Source organism: Trachemys scripta, chromosome 17 (genome assembly GCF_013100865.1).
Source record: "Trachemys scripta elegans isolate TJP31775 chromosome 17, CAS_Tse_1.0, whole genome shotgun sequence".
Lineage (NCBI taxonomy): Eukaryota > Metazoa > Chordata > Testudines > Emydidae > Trachemys > Trachemys scripta.
Window position 1 is genome coordinate 14,033,520 of NC_048314.1, and position 22,775 is coordinate 14,056,294.

A 22,775-nucleotide genomic window follows, 5' to 3' on the forward strand; every position below is an offset into this window, starting at 1 on the left:
CCACGGGGGAGGTGAGAGAGACGGGAAAGGAAGTGCGAGTAGCTAAGTTAGCTAGGTAATAGGGTAGTGTAGTAATGAGTTGGGCACCAGCATGGAATGCAGTACTAATTGGTTCTTTATCTTCTAACCTCCAAGTAAATAAAATTTACCACCATTCTTCTCCCTCACTTAAAAAAAAAAATGGGGGGGAGGGCAGTTGAGTCATTTTCCCAAAGATGAGGCAAAAAATGTAAATTGCTTCAAATGTAATTAACACATCCCTCACCTCTTCCAGGGAGCCTGTCATCCTAGAGAAGTGGAAAAGTCACCTTAAAAACTACATTTACTTTATTTTCTAATGATTAACATATTGTGTGGCTATGGAAGTTTGTCTACAGTGACACAGTGCATTAAACCCTACAACTTCATAGCACCAAGCCAGTGCTCTGCAACCTGTGGTTGGGGAGACAGCCTTATGCTTCTCCTCCCAGTTCCTGCCATCTGCTTTCTCTGGCCATTTATACTATGGCACCATAACTGTGCTGCTGTAACTAGCATAGATTCAGACTACAGCAAGGGAAGGGTTTTTTCCGATTGCTGTAGGAACTCCACCTAAATGACTGATAGGAGCATTCTTCCACTTTCCTACCTGTGTCTACAGAAGGAGTTAAGTCACCATAGCTATGGTGCTCAGCGCTGTGGATTTTTCATATGTCTGCGTGCTATAGCTATATTGATGTAAGTTTTAAGTATAGACTGGGTTCGGTCTCCTTCTGCTTTCTTTTTCCATCCTCCAGAAAGCTGCATGTTGTTTGACATAGCGATAAATGCCTATAAAGGCCCCTTGTACATTCTTGGCCAAGTTGAGCAGCCTAGGATGTGAGAAGAGAAACTTCAGCTAGAAGCTGACAACTTGTCTTAGAGAGGTAGGTAGCCTCCTGCCGTTAGCTAGGTGGATTGAAAAGGAGTAAGGAAGGTAGATGACTACCCTCAGAGAACTACTCCTTGCTTTCCAAGTAGCTGATCTCTTGCTCTGCTCCCTTATCATGGAAGAGGATACATTCCTGTGTGATCTATTGTTCTGTGACTCACACTGAACATCATTTGGTAAAGAATCATCAAACTTATAGCTAGAGGATTTTCTGCATAGAATCAACCCTGCTCGCAACATTTATACTTTTATTATTTATGTTGGAAGAACATCACCAATCCTTGCAGGACACTGATTATATTGTCAAAAAAACATTTAATGCATTTAACTGGCAGAGCATGCAAAGTCACTGGCTGTGCCATCAACCACACCTCCAATCCAAGAGTTTAGTTGTACATTATAAATCTACATATTTCCCTAATTATTCAGTAAATCAGTAGTTTCTTCATAAGTTTTACATAGCCTTGAAGATCATGGACACTTCTTGGGCAAGTGACCAGCTAATAAAGGGTAAACAAACCCGGCATTCAAAATAACTGGTCACTGAAAAATAAGTCAAGAAGTGATGAGTCGGAGGGACATCACCACAGCTTGAAATTGGCAACAGCAAGAGAAAAAACACTTTTTTAAAAGAGAAAACCCTGTAAACAGTTGTAATGTAATAAAGCAGCTCCCCTGTTAATCCTGAAGAGACAATGCACAAGCCGGATAAGAATCTTTTGTGTTTCCCTATGCATGGCACATAAAGACCTCAGTGCCACAGCTGGAGAAATGCCACTGCAAGCCAATGGGATCTCCAGCTTTATATCTGACTTAAGATTAAAATCAGACCCATCCCCTGTGTTTTCCATTAATAGCAGAGTGCACTTCCATCTCATCCTTTTCAGTGGGCACTTGCCTTTGAGTGATTACTTCTCTCTTATTGAAGGGGGGGAAGAGAGAGTTCTTAGTTTCTGAAATTAGCCTTGTAATAAGACATGCCAATATGTAGCGATATCGTGGTTGAAGGCACTTGGTCTTTGGCCCCCTGGCCACAGACCACAGTAAGGTAACATCAGTTATCAGCAGGCACTATATTGACTCATTACATACAGGGAGGAAAAAAAGTTTACTTTGTCTCTGACTAAAGGAATCTCTTCCAGAATAAAAGCCTCCATAAAAAGTAGTGTTTTTTTTAATCCTAGCAAGACCTTACCCATTCCAATTCATTCCAGAAGGTTGCAGTCTCTTAAATGGTTATGTAAGTACTCATTACATATAATAAATATTAATACAGATTAAGATTTTGGGTGGCCTCTTGTAACTTTCAGTCTTGTTCATTGTGGAAGAATTAGATAGCTAGAGCAGGTGTGTTTGTGCTCAGAGCTTTGCGTTACATGTTCCCGTTGCTTTCTAACCATCTCATTCCATGTATAATATTTTTTAAACTTAACATTTTTTAATGGAGGTTTGTACAATCGTTAGCTGTAAGGTGAGTTTCAGTAAAGCTTTCCCCTCATTATTTAGTTGCAGGGTGGAATTTGAATTTAAAACAACTGAGAGCAGGTTTGCATCAATTAAAAAGTGAGATGGGGTGAGTAAGTGCTCATAAAAGAGAGGTTTTCAATAATAGTAGGATGAACGTACTTCAAATTGGTCACACCCCTCTACCAAGGCACCTTGATTGGGAATGCTCTCGAGGCCTAACACTAGAAGAGCAGCAATGACCCTACTGGTTGGGTGGCTTTGTGATATGGACAAGTGTTCACGTGATAAAACAGACTACAAACTCAAGCTATTCCTTGGTTCAGCACCCACACGGCTGGGCTTGCAGAACTACCATTATCTCACTGCAGGAATAGCATCGGTGAGGGCAAACAATGCACCACCTTCTCTAATGGCAGTAGGTCTATGGTTTCACATGCTGCCCTAGGAAAGATATTGGCGGTTTTATATTCCTTTCTTATTGTGTCACAATATTTTTTAAATTGCACATTTATAAATATATAATTCCTTCCTTTCTAAAGGTTCAATCAAACCAACACAGACGTGACTATATTCCACGAAAGAGGGAAATTATAAATCACCATGGCTATAAATAACATTAAGGCAAGAAGAAACCAGGTTCTGCTGAAGAAGCGCTGTCGGATTCCTATGGAAAAGGCGGTTGTTGGGGGCAATGAACAGACATAGTCTATACATCCTAGAGTAGACTCCTGTGCTTTCTTCACTACCTCCCTTATTTTAGAGGAACCACAAGCTTGGTAGGAGTAGATAACATACAGCAAGGGAGAAGTGTCATGCTGCAGCCTTTTTTTCTTCAATTCCAACATACATCACCACCTATGCAGTCTGGAAACATTTTTGGAAACTTGATTAGAAGGGCTCATTAAGTTACTTATGCAGCATCTCCTTAGACTAAAATAAATGCAGCATAGAAAGCAGTGCATGATATTTCAGTTTGAAAGTAACCAAGGTCAACGTGGCTCCCATCTTTTTTTCCCATTTGAAAGAGAAGGGGCAGAATGAAGAGGACAGGTTCTGCAAACAACATCAAGGTCTATATCATCCCTCCCCACTACAGAATATGTAAGTGCATAAAGTCAAGGCCAGCAGAGCCTGCACAATTAAAAAAAAAAAATCAATTAAAATGCATGTGTTTAGTAGAAGCAACACAAGAAAGCCAAAGAGGCTCAACTTGAAGAGCCTGAAGCTCTGAAATAGAGACCCACCAGCAATCCATCACTTTATGCTTAAAACACACAAAAAAGGCCAGAGTAGGGGAAGTGAGTCCAATTGTAGCAATGGTGTTTCACAGTTGGTGGAGAAAGTGCAGGAAAAGGGAAGACCCAGGTGTTAGAAGGATGGGGAAGGGAACATTCCTAGCTGTGGAAAGCACACAAAGACCAGTCCCCTAGCAAGGTTATGTTAGGAAAACATTTCTAGAAAAGCAGCACAATACATCCGCACAGTACTGGATTTCCTCCGATTTACGGCATTTATCCCCCCACCCCAAAGTTCAATGGCACTAATGACACCATTTTGGGAGGCATAGCATGGCCCAAAAGAGATATTCCCAACCCCTCAAAAGCCTGAGCCAGCAGAAAGATCCAAGTGGCCTCAGACCTACTCAGCCAGGAGAATACTCCCCCTAGTGGATGAAGAGTGAAGGATGGGGTGAAGAATGTGCTTTCTATGTTCTTTCCACTGTAAATTCAATAAAAAGATGTCGCTCCAGTATCCCTTCAAGGGAAGAAAGGTGCACTTTGCACATTGTGGGAAAGGATCTCTGTCAGTTCTAGCTTGGAATAAGGCAATGCTTCCTTTCACCTTGTAGTCTGATAGCTGGAGATTACCACTCCTTAACTTCTCTGCAAGGAAATGTGTGCCATGAGCCCATCTCCTGTTGCCCAGTTTTTGGAGAGCTGGGAGCTTCCTGTGCACATGGGACAGCTCCTAAAGCTTAGGAGCTGTGAAGCAGGTTCATTTCTTACAATTTTGATTTGGGAGTGGATTGGAGCAGGAGACGCATGTCCAGTAGCGCCTTCTCCAGGTAATGTGCAAGGCGGGCTGCATTGGTTTCGGCACAGCTGTTGTACGCCGACATTGCAAAGTTGATGTGGTCATCCATGGGGTTATAGCAGACTCCATAGCCATCTGGAACCACTGGACCAAAGCACATCACACAATCTGTCTTTGCTGGGACCTGCGATGGGAAACAAAAACAAAAAGAGGCAGAAGATCACAAAAGCTGTTGGGGAGGGTAAATCGAATGGATTACTCCCAACTACCACCCCAGGTAAGTTCTCCAGGGCAGGAGCATGATATTCAGACCCATCTGTTCAGCTCCTAGTACACACTGTGGATGCTTTATAAATAAACAAATAAACCAATTGTTTCTGCTATTCCCCAGCACTGTGCTAGTGCTTCATATCACCCTCTGAAGAGACTTGCAGAGGAGCAGTTATCCACTGAAGTAGACTCATAAGGACAATAAGCCTCATGCAATACTGCTGCTGTTACATTGTGCAGGCAGGGCCTCCTCACTACCACAGGCACTTGGTATCTACCTGGCAATGCAGAGTCCAGCCTGGGGTGAAGAAGATAATCTGTTAGAATGGCTCTAGCAATTGTAAAATCATAGTCTTCAGATTCACCTCACAACCTCTTTAAAGGTCCAGCTCAGTTTGTTGTGGGGCTAGATTCCTATGGCACCTATGCAGAGCAGTTCCCTAAAGGAAGGGGGTGGTGGAGGAATGTGAAGAAGAAAGGGAGAAAGAATGATTGCAGCACTCTCATGTTGGTCAGCCACTTCTTACCTGGCTGGTTGAGAGGTTGAAGTGCATGGCAACGGCATAGGCTGTATCCATGAACAGTTCCGGCATGCTCACTAGATCCTCAATGGCTTGAAGCTTCATGCCTAGCAGATGACGGTCTATTGCATTCCCCTTTATTGCCTGAAAGGAAGAGACTCTGGATAAGAGACCGGAGAGGCAGGGAAACAAAAATCAGCACTATCTTCAGTCTGAAACCAGATCTTAAAAATCCTCTTAAATTTAAAGTAGAAAGAAAAAAAAAAAAAACTGTCCGTTAAGAGCAACATTTGACAAAGAGATGGAACTAAGCAAACCCTGTAACATCTCAGGATGGGACCCTGTGATTTTAACCCCCCCCCCCCCCCCCCGCGTATAACCCTGGCATCTACAGACCCTGGTGATGGGAAGAATAGGAATTCTTCAGAGCATAGAAAATCAAGTCTGTAGCTTTCTCCTTTGCCCCCAGTCACCAGGGATACTGAAGGAACGGTGCAAAGAGGAAGAGTACAATCAGGACTCCAAAGCATTAACTGGCATTAACAGGCTGGCTTGTATGCCTAGCACCATAAGTTGGAATTTTTCTTCCAGCAGCACCTGGCTTACCTCTGCACAGTCCCAGCCTTGGAGCTGTATGGGACACTCACCAGATCTGTGTAAGCTCTGTGTGCCTGCGTAGCTCTCCTCAGCAGTTCCACCTTCTCCTGGTTCTAAGGAGAAGACATGGAATGGACGTTAAAAGTGTGCTGCCCAGTGATTGCAGTAGCTCGCCTGCAGGATGGCACTTCTGCCCCAGCAGGTGTCTGCTTCAAGCTATTGTTAACTTAGATCATATTGTCTGGCTGAGTTATTTCTCTTCCCTTCCAGCTCACGAGACTCTATCCCTAAGTGATTCCATAGGAACTACCAGTAGTGGCCCTTTATCCTAGAACTGTTGGAAGTGGAGATATCAGTGGGACAATTTAGATGACAGAAGGATAATTCTGCAACCAAAGGAGGCAAGTCTTTGCAAGGGGATCACTACAGAGGTTCTACAGAGTTCAGCTGCTTGCTGTAGGCTGACTCAGAACTCCATCCCCAGTGAACTGACTTTCATCGCTTGCTAGGTTCTAGTCTCGATTCTTTGTCTTCTAAAAGAGAACCAGAGTCCCTATCTTTTTCATGGAAGGACTGAAATGAGTCCTGAATACTTAGAATCACAAGTCCTCTCTCTGAATCTGGACATGCTTGGAACCAATCGTGTCTCTGTGTCTCCAAGTTTGGGACACCCCAAACACTATACTGTGTAGTTGGGAGCTTGTTTCCTTATTTGTACAACTCCCCATCCAAAAAAACTGCTATAGTTAATTTAAAATTTTAGGAGTTAATGCATTCTACTAACTGTGTTCATCCCTATTAATTTAAACATATTCTAGCAAATCTACTCCCCAAAACAGTACATTTGTTTTCCTGTATATTATCCAAAGTTCATAGGTCAAAACCAAAATGAGGAAATGACCTTCTGAATGATACATGGAGAACCTTCAGGTCCAATAATCTAGTACTTAGGGCCTGACTGGTTAGACATTCAGACTAGTCATGTGATATACGGTTAGAAACACTCACCTTGGATTTACAGAGCTGTAAAAAGAAAGCTGAATGAGACCCAAGATTTGTAATCATGTACTCCAGATTGTACCTTAAAACAACCTCAGATCAGATGCAGTTTTTGGCTGAGACCAGAGGATACAGATGCCACCCTTCTGGGGTGAGTTGAAAAGTACTTCTCCCTTTTCTTTGGGGTGATGTTAATTCACTTCATCTGTTGGAACTCTCACCTGCTTGCTAGGGTCGTCCATTGCCTGCACAAACTTCAGAGAGTCCACGGAGGCAGAGCGGATGGTGTCTGTCCGACCCAGGCGGAACATCCTCAGTGAGGCACTCTCATATGTAGCACAGACCTGGCCATACATCCTGAAAGATGGGGAGGAGAAGCAGCCACAGAGGAAGAATTGTCCTTGACACAAAAGGGCTATGCAAATCTTATCCTTTGCAGGGAAATCGTGCAGGTGAATTTCTGGTCCGAAGTATGCAGATACAGCTGTTGTATTTCTCCCTTGCATCCTCCCCACCTCCCAGGGAAGAGTAAATTCCATGCAGGAAGGATGAGAAAGATCAGAAGAAATGGTAATTACGTGGATCAAGCTGCATCCCTAGCTAACTGACCCCCCTCTACTGGTATTTCATGCATTGCTCTTGGAGGGGCTAATCTTGCCCACTCCTTGCCCACAATCTTGTGACCACGAAGGGCCCTACACAGAGCAGAACCAGTGCTGTTCCATTGCATGGGGAAAAGGGCAGGATTTCAGATGTCTGCACATAGCTGTAGATCCATCAGCCATTGACCTCTAACCCTCCCACATGGAGGCCTAGCAAAAGAGTGGGCTATTGCAATAGCTCACCACCCTGTAGCCCAGTGGTGTTTGCGGTTCTTTTTCCAAGCCCAGCTAGTTGGGTTTGGTGTTGACCTCTAGTCAGCAGTTTTGTGGAGCAGGGTAAGAATTCCCTGAGGCTCTTTAGAAGGGAGATATGGGGGCTGGAAAGCTAACTGCCCGCAGTCTGCTCCTTACCTATAATAAGCCAGCTGCAGGGCCATCTGAATAAACGCATCTGGACTTATCTTCTCCGACTTGGGGAAATTTTTCCCAAAGTGGTGAAAGACCATCACCTTGATGTCCAGATCTTGCACCATTCTGCAGAGAGAGAAGGAGAAGAGAAATTCTTCAGGATGTTCCTCGCGAAGAGCTTTTGTGCATCCCAGAGACATCAATCTGCTCGGACCAAATCTGCATGAGGACAAAGGGATCTGCCCCACCCGATCTTTTCACAATGAGCTCAACCTCAGTAACTTGATGCACCACGTGAAGCACTGTGCAGCTGGTTAGCTGCAAGGGATTTTCCCACTGCTGGAGATAGGATCCCACATTACTTGGCCCAGTGGCTTGATCCAGTACAGCAGGTCAGGTTCCTGATCAGAGACATCCCTCTCCATAAATAGATTGGGATGAATAAGCAGTTAAGTCCCCTTTCAGTACAGCAGTCACCTGTCAGGAGGAGGCTCAGCAATGCCCTTTTCAGCCACATACAGTATAGTTTATGCCCGACAAGACACTGGGCAGGCTTCCCGAAGAGTGCACTGCCATTTTCTTTGCCACCCAGCTCTCCAAGTGGGCACATAGATTATTCTCTTGCTCACTCACTGAGCTCTCCCACCCGCTTTACTCACATGTTGAGGTTCTGCTTTGCCTTCTCTATGTCATTCTTGATTTCTGGGGTGATGTTAAACCGCAGCTTCTTGGGCATGGGCAGAGGAATCATGGGTGATCTCACCAGCTGTGGTTTCTTCCTGCACAGAGAAACAGCACTGAAACCATTTAGCCAGACCTCTCTCTCCAGCCCTTTGGCCTATAGGATTCTGGTGCCCAGTAGACAGACTCAGATCCCGCTGTAGTGAACATGGTGTAAATCCCTGACTATGACATTCTGAGTCTGTGTCATACACTGCAAAGCCCTCTGTCCCAAACTTCAGCCTTACTGACTTGACAGCTGCTCCCTCCACGTCTGCGTCTGGTGAAAAACTAGGAGAACAAACGCAGAAGTTTGGCTCATAGTGATTCCTTCACCAAGAGATTACAGGTCTAATGCCCTTCAAACCCTTTAAAAAAATGTCCTATGGATTCCATCAGGAGCAAACGTTCTCCCACCCGACAGCAATATTAAACATAAGCCGTGGCTTCTCCGGAGAGTTCAAGCCGCAGCAAAGTTTACCATTCTCAGCAGGTGGCTAATCCCTGGTCATTGCTACAAGAGCTGCCGTACCTAACTTGAGACACTATTAAAGCGCCTCCAAAACAGATGCTTGGGGCGGGAGGGGGGAAATGAGCTGGTGAAGGGGAGCTTTACTGTGGATGGACGGTCAGAGCCACGTCTGACTCAGAGACAAGTGAGCAAGCCTCACGTGTACTCCACGATGTGATCCAGAAGGGCAACGATGGGCGGGCCCTCCGAGGGAGCGTGCTCATACACCAGGCCACAGGAGCCGTCCTCAGCAATGATAAACTGCCAGGGAAACCAAAAAGGCAGTGAAGAGAGGCCTCCTCTACAGTGCCAGCACCAGCCCAAGAGAGGTCTCAACATCTCATTACTATGTGCTGGAGAAGACCTCAGCCCCATCGGCGCATGGTAACCCACAAAGTCATCACCCAGCTCCCAGAAGGAAGAAACTCCACAACCAAGGCTAGGAGGATTTGATATCATCATTATATTCAATAAGGCAGATGGAAGATGGTCCCACTGACAGAATATGCATCAGAGAAGCCAGTGTACCCTGCAGTATGGTACAGCTTCAAAGGGTTTGATTTCCTTGGAGTCCCATGTAACACCCCCCCCCACCAGTTCCGTGCAAACTTTGTTTAATTGCAAAGCTAGAAGAACTTGGCATTGCCCTGTAAACAAGTAATTCCAAGCAGAAGCTGAATAACCCAAAATGTCAGGATTATAAGAAGAGTCCTGTCAGAGCATGGGCTACATCCCCCTGAAAGGCCCGGAGATCGCATCCTCCATTAGGAGGCTGTCCTTGAATGGTACCATTATACAGCTGAAGGGAGATGGGGATTGAAGAGATGTTGACAGATGCCTGAAAGAAGCAGGTTAGCTTCTGGCAAACAAACAGGGAGAGCAACAATCCCATGGGAAATACAAGAAACAGACCTTGTTAGGCTTGGTCAGCCTCCAAACAGACAAGTCATTGTACACTGCAAGCAGACAGTTAATTCAGGAGTTATACAAAGAATAGCTTGGCTGCATTGAGCGAGTGCTGCCACAAACCTAGGAAACAATGAGAGCTCGGTGGACCTAGCAGGAGAGTGAGAACTTGTTTGATTGCGGGAGAGAATCCCCAACATTCTCCACCAAGCCCACAGGCCCTTATGCTGTTGGCAACAACCCCTTGCTCTTCTCACTTCCCATGCCCCTTTTGATCTGGGAAAAGTCTCCTACTGAATGATTCAGGGGACGTTCCAGTTTCAGGAAGTTTGTCTCCCCCAGACCCATGCCTCTAGTTTCTCAAAAACACCAGCACCCACCTGAAGGGTTTTGTCAAACCATCGGTTCCCACTGTTCCAGCGACTGCCTCCACCGTGCAGCATCTGAGCTGCCACCCGGCTCTTGTAGATGTCGTCAGACACCCGAGGAATTGGTGAATCCAGGCAGACGGTGAAAATGCTCTTCTCGATTGAACGCACTGACTCCTTGTTGGTTTTGTCTGAGAAGGGGGGGGGGGTGGAAGATGATGGAAGTGGGTTGAAAAACTTCATTTAATTGGAGGGAGGATAAAAGTCAGGAGAGCAGGTTGATGGCACTCGGTGCCCTGACTCCCTTTGTCAGGAAGCATCTCTTGATCATGCTGCAGTGGGATTCGAGTGTTGAAGCTATGGGCTGCATGGCTGTTACAGATTGGAAGCTGTGAGCCTCATAGGGATGCTCCTTCTAACTTGTAACAGCCCATTGTATTTTTTTAGCTGGGTTATTGGATTTCATCCATTTTGGGGGTGAAATAGTCCACAATTTTAGCTCTGTCCTGGAGCAAACCTTGAATACTTAGAGGACAGGGTGTTTAAACAGAAATAACAATGCTTTGCAAGGGGTTTAATCTGGACACAACCCAGCTGGATAAATACTCCTGCACTCAGACTGTTAGAAAGCCCAGTTATCTGGTCAGTGTCTGCTTGCAGAGGGCTCGTAAAGGAGGGAGAAGCCCAGAGCGCAGGCGCACAGCACTGCATGGAGGGCAGCAGTTTCCAGCATGGTGAGCCACATGGGCGGGGCAGGACAGACCTTTGATGAGGTGGTTGTAGGCCTTGGCCCAGCTGTTTCGGTGGTTGGTGGTGAGGATCCCAATTGGCTCCTTGTTTGTTTGGAGGGAGGTGTTCCAGATCTTCTCCAGCTGGATGAAGATCTGATCGGTGGTGAGGGGGCTCCCATCGCTGCTGTAAACATCCAGCTCAAAGAACTGGGAAGGAGGGAGAGACAAAGGATTTATAGCAGCCAGTCACACAGACTGACAACAGCCTCATTCAGGAGGCAAGAGCAATGCTGAGGGCTCAGATAAGGGGCTGATGATTGGTAGGTGGAGAGGAAGGATGGCCCAGTAATTAGGCCAGAGCCTGGGAGACCTAGGTTCAATTCCCTGTTATGCCACCAGCTTCCTGAGAGACCTGGGGCAAATGACAACCTATTGGTGCCTCAGTTTCCCATCCATAAAATGGGGTAATAGCACTTCCCTAGCTCTCAGAGATGTTGTCAGGACAAATATGTTAAAGATGATCAGGTTTTTGGATACTGCAGTAATGAGGGCCAGATAATTAAGACAGACAGAGGAAAACACGCTTCTCGTAACACCTTCCAGGTTCTACAGTTTCTGAGACTTGACCATGACTAGGGCCCTACCAAATTCACGGCCATGAAAAACGTGTCACGGATCATGAAATCTGGTCTCCCCCCATGAAATCTGGTCAGTACAGGGCAAAAGCAACAGACCAGATTTCACAGAGGAGACCAGCATTCTCAAATTGGGGGTGCTGACTCAAAAGGGAGTTGCAGGGGGTCACAAGGTTATTTTAGGGGGGTCGTGGTAGAAGCCACCCTTACTTCTGCGCTGCCTTCAGAGCTGGGCAGCCAGAGAGCGGCGGCTGTTGGCTGGGCACCCAGCTCTGAAGGCAGCAGCACAGAAGTAAGGGTAGCAGTACCGCAACCCCCCCTCCCCCCCACACACAATAACCTTGCGACCCCCCGCCCCACACAATCCTTTTTGGGTCAAGACCCTTAAAATTACAACACATGAAATTTCATATTTAAATACCTGAACTCATTAAATTTAAGATTTTTAAAATCCGATGACCATGAAATTGACCAAAATGGACCATGAATTTGGTAAGGCCCTAGCCATGATTGTTGGGTCCATTATCCTCCCCTACCCCCCAAACCAGCAATTTCTAGCTCCAAACCCAGAGCAGGAGACTGAACTTTCAGGGACTGGAACTAGGAGGGAGAGAGATGTGGGAATAGAGCACTCACATACAGCTCACCCACACTGCAGTCCTCGCCATGAGGCTCAATCCTGCTCCCAGTTAATGGCAAACCTGCAAGTGACTTCAGGGGGAGTGGGACTGGTTCCCTGGGGAGGTGAACCTTGTACTCAGAGCCTTTTTGCTTATTTCTCTTCCTTGGCAAATCCAAAAGAATAACCCGGCCTTCCTAAGACTTCCACTAAGCCGAGGCACTGCTGTACCTGGAAGTTGTGAACCACAGTGATGTGCAAGGGCGGCTTTTTTCCTTTGGCGTAGTTCACAACGGAGTCGTGCTTCGGGCCTGGGATGCGACAGGACGAGAAGATCTGGTAGTACTGGTTCATGCAAAGAGGTTTCCCACCCAGGTATTCCACTGGCAGGGTCTCACTGGAAACGTGCACAGAAGAGAGGGAGCAGGGGCGGGAGAGGGAAGAAAACAGCCATCAGAATGCCTGCCTTCCAGCAATCTACACCTGGCATGCTCTCCCCATATCCAGCGCCCTATCACGGCTGCTCCAGTGAGACACTAAGGGCCAGTCTACACTAGAATCACTACAGGGGTGCAGCTGTACTGATGGCGCTGCACCACTAGCGCTGCTAGTGCAGAGGCTCCATGCCCATGGGAAAGAGCTCTCCCATTGGCATAATTACTCCGCCTCCCGGGTGGTGGTAGCTCTGCCAGCAGGAGAGCTTGTCCCATGGACATAGCACTGTCCACACTGGCGCTTAGGTTGGTGTAACTTACATCGCTCAAGGGGATGGCTTTTAAGTTATACTGAAATAAATGCTAGTGTGTACAAGCCCTAAAAGATGTGGATATTAGAAGTCTCCTCCACTGGGGGCTGATCATCCCCACCAACTCTCCAAGCAGAGGCTACCTAGCATGTACCTTAGCTGGCTTTTGTTTTATGTAGGGGCAAGGTCCTTTTCGCCACATCTGCTAGCATGGGAAGAAACAGACCCATGGACCTACCCGGCAGCCCATTGTACTTTGCAACATCAGGCCAACAGGAGTTGAGGCCTGTTATACTGAAAGATGCATGGAATTTAGACCTGTTGTTTCAAGGGGATTAGCAGTGGGTTACAGGACAAAGGTTCAAATCCAGGCCTATGTCTGGAGTGACCATTAGTTGTCGCCATCTGATTCTTTGTGTGGTGGGTCTCAGTTCATAGACTCCCAAGGCCAGAAGGGACCATTGTGATCATCTAGTCTGTCCTGCTGTATAACACAAGCCAGAGAATGTCCCTGAAATAATTCTAGAGCAGATCTTTTAGAAAAACATTGAATATTCATTTACAAATGGTCAGAGATGGAGAATCCACCACAACTCTTGGTAAATTGCTCCAATGGTCAGTTACTCTCCCCATTAGAAACTGACACCTTATTTCTAGACTGAATTTGTCTAGCTTCCAGCCCTTGAATCATGTTATACCTTTCTCTGTTAGACTGAAGAGCCCATTATTAAATATTTGTTCTCCAGTCAGGTACTTATCCACGGTAATCAAGTCATCCTTTAACCTTCTCTTTGTTAAGCTAAATAGATTGAGCTCCTTGAGTCTATCACTATAAGGTAGATTTTCTAACTCTTTAATCTTATGGCGCTTCTCTGAACCCTTTCCCACTGGACACAGGATTCCAGCAGCGGTTGAACCAGTGCCAAATACAGAGATAAAATAATCTCTCTGCTCCTACCCAAGATGCCCGTGTATGCATCCAAGGATCACATTAGTCCCTTTGGCCACAATGTTACACTGGGAGCTCATGTTTAGCTGATTATCCACCACAACCCCAAAATCTTTTTCAGAATCAGGGTTTCCCAGGATAGAGCCCCATCTCCTGTAAGTATGGCCTACATTCTTTGTTCCTGTACACATTCACATTTAGCTGTATTAAAACACATACTGTTTGCTTGCACCCTGTTTACCAAGCGATCCAGATTGCTCAGAATCAGTGATCTGTCCTCTTTATTATTCACCACTCCCCCAATTTTTGTGTCATCTACAAATGTTATCAGTGATGATTTTATATTTTTTTCTTTCAGGTCAATGATAAAAATACCTAAATAGCACAGGGCCAAGAACAAATCCCTGTGGGACCCCACTAGAAACACATCCACTCGACGATTCCCCTTGGGTATGTCTATCCAGGGCTAAAAGACCCGCAGGACAGCCAGGGCTGTTCCATGTCAGCTGACTCAGGCTTGCAGGCACACTGCTTTTAACACATGCTAACCTGGTTGGGTTAAAGTCAGGGCTCCCCCTGGGCTTTAAAGTGACCGGTTTAGCATGTGTTAAAAGCGGTGTGCTTGGTCTGCACTAGGCTTCTCCAATGTGTTAGCTAACCTGCTAATATCACACCTGCAAGCCTAGTTCAAACAAGGCCTTTGTTGGCAGCCGCATCTTAGAGACCAAGGACTGGGGCGTGGGGGACTGGACTCCACTCTCACCCAGTGGTTCTCAACCTGCGGGCCGCTTGCGGCCCAATCAGCACGCAGCTGCAGCCCATACGACATCCGCAGGGCCATGCAGTGTTAGAATATATTTTGTGTGGATGCAGGGACGGCTCCAGCCTTTTTGCCGCACTAAGCGGTGAGGTGGGGGTGGACGGGAGAGGAGAGAGATAAAGGGTACGTCTACACTTACCTCCGGGTCCGGCGGCAGGCAATCGATGTTCTGGGATCGATTTATCGCGTCTGGTCTAGACGCGATAAATCGATCCCGGAAGTGCTCGCCGTCGACGCCGGTACTCCAGCTCGGCGAGAGGAGTACGCGGCATCGACGGGGGAGCCTGCCTGCCGCGTCTGGACCCGCGGTAAGTTCGGACTAAGGTACTTCGAATTCAGCTACGTTATTAGTCCGAAGTGGGGGGTTAGCGTGGACTAGGCCAAAGCCGCGATCAGCGGCACTTCAGCAGCAGCTCAGCCGCGCGGCTTCATTCTTAGGCGGCAAGAAGGGAGGGAGTGAGGGACCCGCCGCCGAATTGCCGCCAAAGACCCGGAGGTGCCGCCCCAAGCACCTGCTTTCTTTGCTGGTGCCTGGAGCCGCCCCTGTGTGGTTGCAGCCCACACAACACATAGATAGACAGCAGCATATGTAGCCCACAATGGTAAAAAGGTTGAGAACCATAGAGAATGCCCCTGCAGGTGGGGAGTTGAAACACATTGGAAGCTTGTGTGTTCTTACTGCCTGAGCTGGACCAGTTCTGTGGATAAATTAAGGCTGTGAGTCTGCAGGGCTTCAGTCAGGCTAAATTCCCTGCAAGTACACACATAAGAGCCTCTCAGAAAACACCCTGTGAAGGGAAAAGTTTTTGTGACACTGCAGCTTTGAACTCTAAACATCATTACATGAGACCCAAGAAGCAGAACAGACCAAGCTTATTTCCCTAGCCAGGTGGAGTAAGAGGCAGAAGTAAATAAAGAGCATAAAAAGGGAAAGTCAGTTTGCTTTTCTACAGTCCTGTCAGTGCCAGTGACCCTGGCTGTTGTCAGCTACACTTATTAGAGGCGCTATTCTTTAGATATATGGATTTTTATCTTGACAGTTTCCCTTTGAGAGAGAGAGAGAGAAACTTTTGACCTGGGCATCCCTAACTAAAGGCAACAGGGACATTTCAATGTGCCAGAAATGCCTCTAACAGAAGAAGAGCTCTGTGTAAGCTCGGAAGCTTGTCTCTCTCACCAATAGAAGCTGATCCAATAAAAGATCTGACCTCACCCACCTTGTCTTTCTAATATATGGCAACCACCACAGCTACAACAACACTGCATCTAACTCACTTGTCAATCATGGTCTTGAAATCCAGGATGCCCTCGATCAGCTTGGCAGCAAACCTGGAAAAACCAAACATAACGACCAGAGAGATACAAATCAGAACATTTGGGACTTCTGAAATCCTGACCCCTAGAAAGAACAGTGTTTTGGATTTCACCCCCTCTGCTGAGAGAATGCCGGGCTTTGGGGACAGCAGAACACAGCGAGTTCCTAATACCTTGAGCCCAGGCCAACTATGGCTGTGGTTTGGGTTATTTGGGTAGCGCCAATGAAACGCTTTTTTTGTTCACTGACCCAGCTCAGGTTTTTTTTTAGAATTTGTGTGGCTGTACCACCGAGAGGCTCCAACAAAGATTGGGGCTCCCTTCCGCTGGACACTGGGCACGCACAACAAGAGAAGGACCCTGCCCTGAAGAGTTAAAATAGACAAGACAGACAAGGGTGTGTGAGGGGAACAGAGGCACAGAGCAGGACATCACACTAAGGTCTCCTGTTGTTGCACAATTTGCACTAGTACCCGAGCTCCAAGGACAGTAACAAAGGCTCGGCTAGCCTAGAAGGGGCTCAGGCAGGTTTAACCACCATGTCATTTTGGAGCTGCTCTGCAGCTGAATTTTGAAAAAATGGAAACTGAAAGAAACATTTCCACAAAAGATCCAATGGAGAAAGCTTTTAAAAACAACCCTACTTCGCCCCCCCCCCGAAAAAAACCACTGTGTATTCCCTTGTAGTGTCTGAAAACACACTTTGCTGCATTTTGCATTGTCTGCGCCTGAGAAAGTGAAACTGACTAGAACCAAAAGTAAAGCCAACTATCCTTTCATTTTCAAAGCAGAGAAGAACACAGAGAGTAAAGGGCATGACAGCAAGGTAGTTGTTTTGTTTTCTTTTTAAAGTGCAGCACTGCAATGCCCAAGCATTCAAAAATTATAAGTCAGGCCCCATCAAAAGTCATGAGATAAAAGGAAGTTGGATTCTGTGTTTCTGAGCAGTTTTCAAGTAAAATACAGTACCAAGTATCAGGAGAGTTGGCAACACTGATTTTAATAAATATCAGTCAATAATATACGGAAAGGTTTTTAAAATAGGATTTTTAGCCCTTACACTGTCTCTTTAAGACATCCTTCCCCCTCAGTGGGCTGGGACAGATCTGGCCAAGTGAGTATACAAGACCTTGCATCAGACAGGGAGGGAGGATTCTTTCACTCTTATTTCTAGCTCTCTCACACACTTCTCTGGTTGGCTGATATTTTTAACCCAGCCAGAAAACAGACTGATGACAGGAGCAGGTGATGATGGGTAAAGGTGGAAAAGGGAACCCTGTATAAAGGTCAATGCTACGGCTTTGCATCCACAGAGCCTGGACTTCCCACAGCCGAACCCAAATCTAAGACAAAGCGTCACATGCATGAAAACAAAGAGCTAAAAACAGGGACTAAAATCAGCAGCAGGCTCCAAAGAGGGTGAGAGAATCAATTCCATGTGTGTGGGAATGACTTCAAAACACAGCATCTGCAACATGAATTAGCAGAAGGGAAACACACAAACTGACAGTGTTCAGTTGCATACAGGGCTTGAGTAAGGGGAAGAAACACACTGGAGACAGACAGCAGCTGTGGATTTGACTTGTGCAACTGATGACAGACTTGTGGGAAGCCCTCTGCAAATGCACAAAGTCTGAATGAATCTGCAGACACACACAGCATTAGCTGAGTAACCTAATTCATGCAGTCGTCTGACTCTTCCCCCAAGCCTGCAGAATCTAAAGTCAAATTTAGGGTCTCCTAAAGTATCTTAGGTACTTTGTATGGCTCCTGTCACCCTAGTATCGGAGTTCCTCACAATCTGTATTTATCCTCCTGCTCCTCCCTTCCCCCCCCAGGGAAGTGCAATTATCCCCATTTGACAGGTGGGGAACCGAGACACAGAGACTTAAGTAATTTGCCCAAGGTCACAAAGGAAGTTAGTGGCAGAGCAGGGAATTTAATCTAGGTCTTCTAAGTCCCAGCCTCCTCCTCTAACCACTGGATCATCTTTCCTCTTCCATCTTTCCCTTTTGAGGGAATCCTGCTGGGAGAAGCCCTCAGCCTCCCTATAGCCAGCACTCTTACCTTGTTCCCTACAATGCTTCCTGCTGGGAGAGGCTGCAACTGAAGTAGCTGTGAGCCTCCCCATGGGTAGCAGTCATGTAGGCTGGGTGAGACTTGCTAGTACTCACCTCCTCCCACCAATCCAACCCAACTCCCCAGCAGTCCAACTAATCACATCTGAAACTTTGGGGAAGAAAAACCAAAATGGCCTTTACCTGAGCTGGCCTTGCTGATCCAGAAAATCCTGTTTAGGTAAAACCACACCGGGGCTGGAGTGAACCACAACCGGCAGGCGGTATTCAAGGTAAGCCGTCTTCAGCCACCAGTCAGAGAGCTGGGACAGAAACAGGAAGCATGCGAGAATGGGGGCTCTGGATTGCAAAGAGCAGGATGCCCACTTGGCAAGCGTGAGTGGTCCATACCCCACAAAATGGCTGGAAGACCATCCTGCAACACCCCATATCCCACAATCCTTTGCAAGTGGAGAAGATTGTGAGATTTGGGTCATGGGATGGTTTTTCAGGCATTTTACAGACTAGGTAGAGCAGGGGGCTTGTGGGATTGGGTAGGGTGGGGTTGGTGCTCCGGGGATTGGAGCAGTGGGCTTTCCCAACCTTCTGGGGGCAACTATCATTTTAAAGGACTAAGACTTTAGCTGTAGCAGCCAGTGACTTCCCATTCAGCTGCATGTGCCTCAGCTCAGCATAGGGCTTGGACAGCGCTGTACACACAGCGGAGAGAGAGACAGGCAGCAATGCGTGGCGCACTAGGTCTCAGCACAGACGTGTGTGGGGGAGCCTAGATTACCAGTCAGAAAAGCACAGGTGCCAGTGGCTGGGAACCACTGGCTTGGAAACCAGGACAGTGATAGCCCTTACAGGACTTGGCTCAGATCCTGCCTCCATCCTCTCCTCCACTGACCAGGACTCATGGAAGTAGCACCCACATACCCAGTTCTCAGTTTTCCTGGCTCTCCTCTCCAGGCCCTTCTGCAGCCTTTCCCCAACGCCGCCTGGTTTCCGGAACTCATCCACCAGCCCCTTGGTGTGGGTCCATTCCTCCTCGCTGATGATGGGCTGCAGAGCCAACAGGTAGCGATCCAGGGTCTGCTGAAGGGGCGGCACCGGCAGACGCGGCAGTCCCTCCTGGTGGGCTAAGTATCTGCCTGGGAGCTTCCCCAAGGCCATCGGCTTCAGCCAGCCAGATGGCTTTGCCTGCAAACCACAGAGCACACATCCAGACAACCTTCCCTGCAGCGCAAGAGGAATCAGCAGCTCAGATACATTGAGTTCCCTGTCCCTGACAACACATGGAAGCCTCACCATCAGGAGCAGAGCGCTCAAAGCCCAAACTCCAGACATTTATCGACTGGTTACCAAAGTGAGAGGATCATGAAACATCCAGAACAGCAGCAGAGATACGGCCTCCCACAGGGATGTCGATTCTCAGCCGGCTAAAGGAATTGCCACTGGGATAACAACACATTTGCCCTTCTCTAGTACCTTCCCTCTGAAGATCTCCTAGCACTTTACAAACATTAATGGGACTATGTCTCAGACTATCCCCTACAACTATACAGTAGGTAAGGAATGTACACAGGGACTGTTTCACCCACTAATGAAATGCAGCCATCTCTGCGGTAGGACATAGCTGCGGGCAATGCTACACAACAGTTTAGGATAGGAAGTGAAGCGGAATCCTGTAGCCAGCTGAAACTGCTGGAGGAATTTAGCCAAGTTGGAACTGGATCAGGGTTACCAACCCCCACCCAGGAAATGAAAGTGCAAATTCATTAAAAAATCATAACTGGAAGCCCAACTGTGGAGCTGGACATTCTGGTGACAAAAGGAGCTTGGCTATGGGATCACCAAGCCTCTCGGGTCATCAGCACCCCCAGTTGCTCACGTCAGAAGAGGTAGGTCCAAAAATGATTCCCATCCAGCCCTGCTCGGTGGGAGACTGGAAGGTGCAACGTGGAGGGAGGGAGAGGGGGAGAGGGGGGGAAATATAGGGAGAAGTTTTTCAAGAAGGGGGAAATTGTGGGTGACTCAGAGAGGCTCATGGGGGACAGGCTAGGATAGTTTTGGCAATAAAAGCTTCCATGGGGAATACGTGCTGTGACAGTTTCTGTGGGCAGAGAAAAAGAACATGAAGAGAGCAAAGAGCAATACCAGACTTTGAACAGGAGAAGTGCACTCGCCATCCCTTCCTCAAAAGCTTTGATAACATCTTCCTGTTGGGGCAGGAATTTAACAGGGTTCTGTTAACGAGGATTTAAATCCTGTTTTCCGTGCCCTCTTCCCCCACTTTCCCTCCTGTTTCATTCCCTCACAGTGGTTTAAAATTCCTTGCTAGGGACTTCTGACTATGGATTGGAGGGAAACAATACCGGCTAGAACATGCCCTTTGGACTAAGAAGCAATTGAGGGAGGGTTTTCATAGAATCATAGAATACCAGGGTTGGAAGGGACCTCAGGAGGTCATCTAGTCCAACCCCCTGCTCAAAGCAGACCCAATCCCCAGACAGATTTTTGCCCCAGATCCCAAAATGGCCCCCTCAAGGATTGAACTCACAACTCTGGGTTTAGCAGGCTAATGCTCAAACCACTGAGCTATCCCTACCCCAGGGTCAAGTGCAGAGAAGCACAAAGGGTCCAATTCTGCAAGGTGCCAATCACCTCCTGCATGGTGCTCACTCCCTCAAAGAAAGTGCTTGGCTCCTTGCAGGATCCGGCAGCCCAGAGAGATCAAGATCTCTGGGAAGGTTAAAAGAAAAAACTAATCCCTGAAGCCGGAAGAAAGAGTGCAGGGTTGAAGAGGAAGGAAGGGGTTAACCTGCAGAGTCGAATGATAATGTACCATACTTTACCTTCTCTGACTGCTGCTGCTTCCTCTCCATGGGTGGAATGAGGAAAACTCTGTACAACTCTCACTCCCTCTGCCTCAGACTTCCTCTCTAATCTTACCCTGTTCTATGATATACACAGGGAGTCACACACTTAGCAACCTTTGTCATCTGACTGCACTATTCTGTTGAGAAAACAAAAGACCAGATATTGCAATGCGAGCAGTTGTGTGGGAGGGGCAGCAAACCACCTCCCATGTGCTGGCAAGACACTTTTCCAATATTTCCCTTGACCTCAGTGACAGCAGGCACTTGAAATCGCTTCCGTACTCCACCCCCTGCAACTGGGTCGTTTTCCTGTTTATTTCAGGGCTGGGGTAGGGGGCCCAGCTGAGAGTTCTGGAGAGAGACGAGCCCGGTGGTCTATGCACAGGTCGTGTGGGTAGCAGGCAGCTGCGGGAGTTTCCTCCAACAAGCTGATCAGGAGGGAGCATCTGTACTGATGAAAGGGGAATCCAATCTCCATGGTCTATTCAGGGCTTTTCCCTCTCCGCACACACTGCCAACGGGGGTGGCCACTGCAATGGCAGTGTTCCTGATGTGAACGGTTGTCCGCCAGGAGCTAGATCGGGGTGGGCAAATTTTTTGGCCTGAGGGCCACATCGGGGTATGGAAATTATATGGCGGGCCATGAATGCTCACGAAATTAGGAGTAGGTGTGCAGGAGGGGGTGAGGGCTCTGGCTGGGGGTGCGGGCCCTGGGGTGGGGCCAGAAAATAGTAGTTCAGGGTGCGGGAGGGGGCTCCGGGTTTGGATGCGGGCTCAGGGGTGGGGCTGGGGATGAGGGGTTTGGGGTGCTGGAAGGAGCTCCAGGCTGGGACTGAGGGATTTGGAAGGTGGGAAGGGGATCGGGGCTGGGGCAGGGGGCTGGGGTATGGGTGTGAGGGCTCCAGCTGGGGATGCAGGCTCTGGGGTGGGGCCGGTGATGAGGGGTTTGGGGTGCAGGAGGATGCTCTGGACTGGGACTAATGGGTTCGGAGGACTGTGGCAGGGGATTGGGATGCGGGGGGGGGGCAGAGGGGAGGCTCAGGGGTGAAGGCTATGGGCGGCACTTACCGCAAGCAGCTCCCGGAAGCATGTCCCCCCTCCGGCTGCGAGGTGCAGCCAGGCGGCTCTGCGCGCTGCCCCATCCGTAGGCGCCACCCCTGCAGCTCCCGTTGGCCAGGAACTGCGGCCAATGAGAGCTGCAGGGGCAGTGCCTGCAGATGGGGCAGCGTGCAGAGCCACCTGGCCATGTCTGCACATACTACATAGGAGACGGAGAGGGGTCATGCCAGATGCTTCTTGGGAGCCGTGTGGAGCGGGGCAAGCCCCGACCCCACTCCCTGGCTGGAGTGCAGGACCAAGGCAAGGCCCAGACCTCACTCCCTGGGCTGGCCCAGACCTCACTCCCTGGGCTGGCCCAACAGCCTACTGAGGCCGTATCCTATAACCAGTGTCCAGAGTCACATGCACACTAATTTAGCATTATAGCATTGTACATCATGAGTTCTGGGCTGTTGGCAACTTTGTCATTAGAAAACATCTCACAACAATGTTACATGGGCATTCCAGACATAAAGAAAAATAATAAGATGAATATCAGCCTCTTCCAGTCTTAACAGCATGTGTTTAACTTAATGTAATTACACCTCTACCCCAATATAACGCAACCCGATATAACACGAATTCGGATATAACGCGGTAAAGCAGTGCTCC

General features: G+C 47.9%; 1 protein-coding gene across 6 annotated transcripts in view; it reads right to left on the minus strand.

Annotated features, from left to right (window-relative positions):
* Positions 1 to 2,078: 2,078 nt before the first annotated feature.
* Positions 2,079 to 22,775, minus strand: part of CRAT (carnitine O-acetyltransferase) — a 27,892-nt gene continuing 7,195 nt past the window's right edge. Inside the window, exons 2-16 of one of the 6 annotated variants that reach the window (XM_034752163.1) lie at positions 21,042 to 21,202; positions 19,123 to 19,386; positions 18,388 to 18,506; positions 16,088 to 16,141; positions 12,530 to 12,695; positions 11,077 to 11,251; positions 10,326 to 10,504; positions 9,200 to 9,300; positions 8,468 to 8,587; positions 7,812 to 7,934; positions 7,020 to 7,155; positions 6,808 to 6,822; positions 5,850 to 5,912; positions 5,209 to 5,346; positions 2,079 to 4,595 (exon numbers count right to left, since the gene is read on the minus strand). In XM_034752163.1, the coding sequence (XP_034608054.1) occupies positions 4,380 to 4,595; positions 5,209 to 5,346; positions 5,850 to 5,912; positions 6,808 to 6,822; positions 7,020 to 7,155; positions 7,812 to 7,934; positions 8,468 to 8,587; positions 9,200 to 9,300; positions 10,326 to 10,504; positions 11,077 to 11,251; positions 12,530 to 12,695; positions 16,088 to 16,141; positions 18,388 to 18,506; positions 19,123 to 19,386; positions 21,042 to 21,071 (1,899 nt within the window). In that variant the 5' untranslated portion in view covers positions 21,072 to 21,202 and the 3' untranslated portion in view covers positions 2,079 to 4,379. Of the gene's footprint in view, positions 4,596 to 5,208; positions 5,347 to 5,808; positions 5,913 to 6,807; positions 6,823 to 7,019; positions 7,156 to 7,811; positions 7,935 to 8,467; positions 8,588 to 9,199; positions 9,301 to 10,325; positions 10,505 to 11,076; positions 11,252 to 12,529; positions 12,696 to 16,087; positions 16,142 to 18,387; positions 18,507 to 19,122; positions 19,387 to 21,041; positions 21,203 to 22,775 lie in introns of those variants that run through there. The other 5 variants (XM_034752162.1, XM_034752166.1, XM_034752164.1 and 2 more) reach the window with 5 other exon arrangements.